Source organism: Primulina huaijiensis, chromosome 6, assembly GCF_012295235.1.
Source record: "Primulina huaijiensis isolate GDHJ02 chromosome 6, ASM1229523v2, whole genome shotgun sequence".
Classification (NCBI taxonomy): domain Eukaryota; kingdom Viridiplantae; phylum Streptophyta; class Magnoliopsida; order Lamiales; family Gesneriaceae; genus Primulina; species Primulina huaijiensis.
Window position 1 is genome coordinate 18363083 of NC_133311.1, and position 6249 is coordinate 18369331.

The 6249-nt window shown below is 45.2% G+C and overlaps 1 protein-coding gene across 1 annotated transcript in view; it reads left to right on the top strand.

The window, feature by feature from the left end:
• The window catches only part of LOC140978265 (uncharacterized), a 15516-nt gene continuing 9267 nt past the window's right edge, over nucleotides 1–6249 (top strand). Inside the window, exons 1-2 of the mRNA XM_073443155.1 lie at nucleotides 1–106; nucleotides 184–472. Of these exons, the coding sequence (XP_073299256.1) occupies nucleotides 42–106; nucleotides 184–472 (354 nt within the window). The 5' untranslated portion in view covers nucleotides 1–41. The remainder of the gene's footprint in view (nucleotides 107–183; nucleotides 473–6249) is intronic.

Genomic DNA, 6249 nt, shown 5'->3' on the forward strand with positions numbered 1-6249 from the left:
ATCGAATAGAATAGCCATAGCATAGTCGCATTGCGATCCCCATGGAAGAAAGAGCGTTCCTCTCAAGAAATCATCGGTCTCCGGAACTCCAGAACGAATGGATTGAGTAAGCTCAAACAATTTAATCACCCGTCTTTTAGCCCATTGTAGTTATTCCCAGTCAAAGAAATCACGCCGGTGCAGGATCCAGGATTCACTCAAGAAAAGCTTGATATCAGAGGATGACTTCAGCTGGAATCTGACCATCAATTTCGATGATTCTGAAGCAAAAGAGGATCAGGATTCATCAGAATGCGGCGAAATCCTCAAGTATGTATGCGGGGTTGACTTGAGCTTTTCGAAAACCGACTCTTCAGTTGCATGTGCGACCCTCGTGGTCTTGGATATGAGTACTCTTGAAGTTATATACGAAGATTCTGCCGTTGTAGAGCTGCGTGTTCCTTATATTCCTGGATTTTTGGCATTCAGAGAGGTCTCGTACTTGAAACCCCATTTCTGGTTTTTTTTTTCCCCCTTCCTAGCTTTTTCGAATTGGCTTTGGTCTGATACTGATTCTTGAGTAAGATATTAGAAAAATTGCGCAAACTTCTGTGCAACGGAAAACTAGTTATGTGATGTGACTTTGTTGAAATGGATGAGCCGGGTAAGGAGCTCCAACAGGTCAAATCAATAATTTATAATTTTTAGGGAATTTGAGTGAAGGTAATGACTTCAATAGCACCTGCAAACAATGAAAGAAACTCGTGAATGGGTGCCGAAGGAGTATCCGGCGTGGCCACTTCGATGCTTAAGTCAGCAGGTTGAAGATGAACACAAGCAATATTTGGGAGAAAATATGTATAATGCTTGAGAGTTCAAAGATTTTAGAATCGGTAAATGACATTTATACCTGCTATTTATAGTAGAAGATGAGGTAGATACCTTGATTTCAGTGCTACCTACTAAGTATGGTAGGTCGGCTGCCCATACCCTATCTTCTGATGACTTTTAGGACACTCCAAACCCAAGTTGTTCTGACAGATTAGACGTCCTGTGTCAATCATACTTGAGTATGGTTCAATTCTCGAGGTGGCTCGGGCAATTGATTACCCGGGTACTTATATGAGAGCTCGGGCGATTACTGCGCGGGAGACGATTACTGCGCGGGAGACCGGGCTGTTCGAAGAATTCTTGGGAAACATGTAGTGCTCGGGCTCTTGATAGTGTCTGGGTCGTCAATCGACCCGGATCCTTATGGCAACGACCCGGATCCTTATGGCAACGACCCGGATCCTTATGGGGGTATCACCACCCATCCCTAAAATAGTCGGGCTAGAGCTTGACTCGCTGTCCCGATCAGTCCAAGATAATGAACAGTGCACCAAATTGAAGTCTTCAAATATCCCATAGATGAGATGAAATGCTGAGACCTTCTGTCCCCTGGATTCATAATAACTTATTGTTTAACATTCTTGGGCCCTGTCGATACTACCACGATGACACGTGTCATAGCATAAATTCCCGCTTAAAAGACGTTTCGCATTTCGAGAAGTGGATAAGTCTGACGCCTTGATAACCGTACACGTCTTTTCAACTCTTGGCCCATCTTAGTCGTTCGTGCATTTACAAATCAACGGCTGTGATTAGTCTCTTCCTCCTATACATAGCCACTCACCCATTTTTCAATCGCACTAACAAACTGTCATCCAGGAAACACAATGGCTGGTGCAAGTAGTTCGAAAACTCCGAGTATGACCGAAGCCTTAAAGGAATCCGCTCTAGAGATTCGAAAATCTACTATGGAAGATGAAGTGTTTCACGCAATTATTGACTACTGGGAAGAGCTTCAGGGGCTGAAACTTCTTTATGATTCTGGAGAAGCTATCACTCCTAGCCTGGTTGCTAAACTGAGGAGAGTGCGAGAGCACTTGCATATAGCTGAGTGGGTAGACGTCTTTACAGATGGTCGTATCTACCAATTAATGCTTCGGAAAGAAATAAAGATCCTTAAGCGTATTGCTGATTCAGACAGCTTCCTGAAGACTTCCACCGGACCTTTATCTGCTTGGGTGAAAATATGGATAATTGCTGTAGAGGAAGAATACGATGATGTAGTACGCGCTAATGTCTATGGTTGAATAAAATACTAATTGAAGCCTGTCTCTGTCGTTATTTTGCTGTAATCTCTTAAGTTTATCGGTTGATGCATATATACCGTGAGTGGAACAAGGTTAATTGATAAAATCACAATGCTAAACCTTAACATCTCCCGGGCTTTCCTTGAAATGCCCGGGACTCTAGCCTCCCGGGCTCTGAGTACGGTGCTCTGTCGGTTACTCTTCTCGAGTATTCCAAGAGACGTTATTATGACACACGCTTCGCATTCATATCATTCCACGTTCCAAGAATTTGTTAATTCCGATACATTGATACCTGTAGCCCCATCTTTCTTCATAAATAAAAAACGTTTAAGCTAGCACACGGCTGTCCACCTTCTTCAACATTAAATACCACCTGTCTATAAATAAGAAGATGAAAGTGAAATAAGAACAATAATCCAATATGCCGAGTTCGAGTGAGTCTACCGCTTGTAGCAGTACGCATGCCATTGTCACAGATGAGATGCTTCCTTATCTGGAAGACTTGAAGAAAACTATTGAAGAATATATCTCGGTAAAGGTTATGTCTTCATGGTTCAAGATTCAAGATCTCCAGAATTCCTATCAACATGGTTTGGCACTTACTCGTTCCCAGAGGGCAGTAGCGAGAAGATACAAACAACAATTTGATGTCAACCACGTTACAGAGCTAGCAACTGACCAAGTTCTCCTGCATGCAATGCTATGGAAGGAGTGGCATCAGCTAAAGAAGATTTCCTCTGCCGAATCCTTCACTAGTTTAAGAATCCATGAATTGAATAATTGGATAGTTGAGTGGCAGGATTCTGTAGATTCTGAACTAGCTGCTGTAACGTGGCATAGATTATTTCCTCAATAAAATTTTAGTAGATGTAATTCTTCATCTTCCTATTCTTCTGCCAATGAATTCTGTAAGCCGAGTAGTATGTAACTAACGCGTAAAACCGAAATGCCAGGAACTAATGTTTCCTGAGCCTATCATAAATTGCCGGGCTCTTCCCCCACCTGGGCTTAAAATGAAATGCCGAGTTCTCATACTGCCGGGTTCTCACACAACCCGGGTTTAAAATGAAATGCCGAGCTTTCACATCACCCGGGTAATTGATATGGTGTTACAATGACGTATGCCCTACTGCCAAGCTGTCAGAATCTGTATGTATTTCGAGTGTATAAATGATCATGACGCCTCGATTTATGCCCCCGTCTTTTCAAATGTCCCGCCCAATCATGCCGCTCAATTTTCGAGGTTAATCTGGTTCGTTTGTTCTGTTCTGGATCAGCGGTTCAGATTCGCTTCCACCGCCTATATATATTAGGCCTCCTGTTTTCGAAAAAACACTTTCAAATTTAAAACTCCGGCGAAGCCCTTGCGAATTTTCTTCCTGAAGCTCCTCCGCGCGAAATCACCTAGCTTCAACAATCCTCGACCATCCTTCTCCGAATACTCGTAAGTTTCTCCTTCGCAATATGTCTAATTCTACTTCCTCTACCTCTGGGGCTAATGTGCGGGGCTCTCCTAGCGATGAATCCACCGCACTGCGCTCTGACTCCCCTCATTCTCCCCCTCGCCGTTCTATAACTCAACCTTCTAAAAAACAAAAAACCCTTCTAACCAAACCTTCCTCTTCAAAACCTTCCTCCTCGGGCACTTCCCGAGCCCCAGGAAAGGGCAAAGGTAAGGGAACAACTCGGGTTTCTGACCGCCCTTCTTCTGAGGCCCCGGGAGTTCCTTGGTTCTCCTCAATGAGCAGCACTTTGCATTCGGGGGCGGACGAGGAACTCCGCACCCTAGGAGTTATTCCCTCCTCTTTTGCTATTATTATACCCGGCCCCTCTGATCGGGCAGATAGCCCTCCTCCTGGGTATACTACTTTTTTCCGGGACCAAATCAAGAATGGTCTTCGCTTCCCCATCCCTTCTTTTTACATTGAGGTTGCCAAATTCTTTGGGGTTCCTGTCAATCAATTTCATCCCAACTCTTTTCGGATTATGGCTTCGGCCTTTGTCCTTTTTCGTATGTATAACCTTGTTATTAACCCCTTATTCTTCATTACTACTTTACCTGTAGGCTAGGTGATAATGCCTTTTCCCTTTCTGCCCGGTTCAACGCCCGGTTCCTTGATGACATTCCTTCTTCCCAGAAAGGATGGAAAGGAAGATATTTTTTTATACAACTCCCATCCTCTCTCTCCTGTCTAACAGGGTTTCTTCCCTTTCTTCCTCCCCAGCCTGCCCTTCCTCGAGCTTACAAATTCGAGGAATTTTACACCCGAAGCCAAGACTTGGTGGAGGGTCAAAAATTCTCTTCCTCCTACCTTATTTCCCAGGAGCACTTGATCACTTATGGGTTGAGCGTCCGGGCTGAAGACCCAATAGATCGGGCGATTGACGAGGTGGCTGGCTCGGACCCTCAACCCGGTAACTTTCTAATTCCTGTCTTCTTAGTTTGTTATTCATTCATCTTTTATAATCTCTACTAATCCTCCCTTTTATTGCACAGATTCCTCCAAAATGCAAGAGGCTTTTCTCCAGAAATGGGAAGAGGAAAAGGTTGCCAAGGAGAAGAAATTGGCAGCCCGGAAGGCTGCCCGTGAGAAGAAACAGGTTGAGGCGGAAGCAGCGCGGCGAGCTGAGTTGACCCGGGTGGAAGCCCAGCAAGAAGAGGTGACCCGGGATTTAACCCGGGAAGACTCTGAAGACCACATTCCCCTCACCCGGAGGAAGCGAAAGGCTGTCACAAGCCCGGAACGGATTCTGGGTGAATCTAACTGGGAAGGAGGGCAGAGCTCGTCAACCACTCCTCCCCAGCGTCAACCTACAGAGGAGCCTCCCCAAGAGCCTCTTCTGACCGATCAACCCACCTGGCCCAACATCTTCCTGGAGGGAGCTTCTTCAACTGGTATTCGGCGCTTAAAGCTTATGCTCACTCCTGAGGAAGATGCCTTTTTGAAGAATTTTGGGCCTGGTGCTCGGTTCCTTGAAGGATCTAACTGATTCCTATCTGTAAGTCTTTTCTTTATTCTTCTTTCCTTCATTTATCCTTTCTTTTACTAACTTGCTTTGTACAGGCTGCCCAAATGATGATCTCGACCTTTGAGGAAGTGGCGGCGGTGGCTACCAAAAAAGGTCATCAAACCCGGGCTGCTCAAGAAATCCAAGATCAATTGCACGGAGAGCTTGCTCGGGCTAAAAGCCTTCACGAAGAGGAGATCGCCATCCTGAAAGCTTCCTTGGAGTCGGCTCACACGGCATTGGACAAGTCTCGGGAGGACCTCGATGAAGCTACCATTCGGGATGAGAATCTGCGAGGTGCCTTGGCTGTCTCGGAGTCGAGAAACCATTCTCTATCTGAGCAGATAGAAGTTCAACAATCCCGAGCAGAGAGGGCCGAGAATGCTTTGTCTCTGGCGGAGCATAATAAGGATAAATGGCAAGCTTCCTTCCTTCAATCTCCTGAGTTCAATAAGGCCGTGGTAGATAAGGCTTACCCTCTTTTTAAGACCGGTTTTGACAAGTGCCGGGAACAATTTGAGGGAGCTGGACTTTTACCCCAGGATAAGGAAAATTTCCCTGATTTTGGCCTGGCCATTGCATCCCTTCCCAAGGGTGGAGAGGAGGAGAAGGAGGAAAACCAGGAAGATGAGCCAGGATCCGATCATATTGATATAGACTAGGGTTGTATTCTCTTTTTTCTTTACTTCTGTAATTCCTGTTCTCGGATTTTTATTGAACAGATTCTTTCCTTTAATAGTGTCTCGATTAATCTCTTGATAGCCAAGTAACACCATTGTTTTTTATGCAAACATCAAGAAAATATTTCAAGTGTTAAGAACTAACCGGACCTTTTAGAAAACAATGATGATAAGAAAAGAACATATCTTCGTAACGAATGAATGTCCCTAGCCTGGATCCTACCAAGTTAAGAATAATCAAGGCGTGTGGCCAAGGAACATGTCTCGGGACTTGTGAATGGTCGAGGTGTGGTTTCCCGAGCCAGGGTGTAGTGCCCTGGGCTTTTAGATTCAAGGTGCGGAGCCTTGGGCCGGAGATCATGTCCCGGGACTTGGGAATGGTCGAGGTGTGGTTCCCCGAGCCAGGGTGTAATGTCCTGGGCTTTTAGATTCAAGGTGCG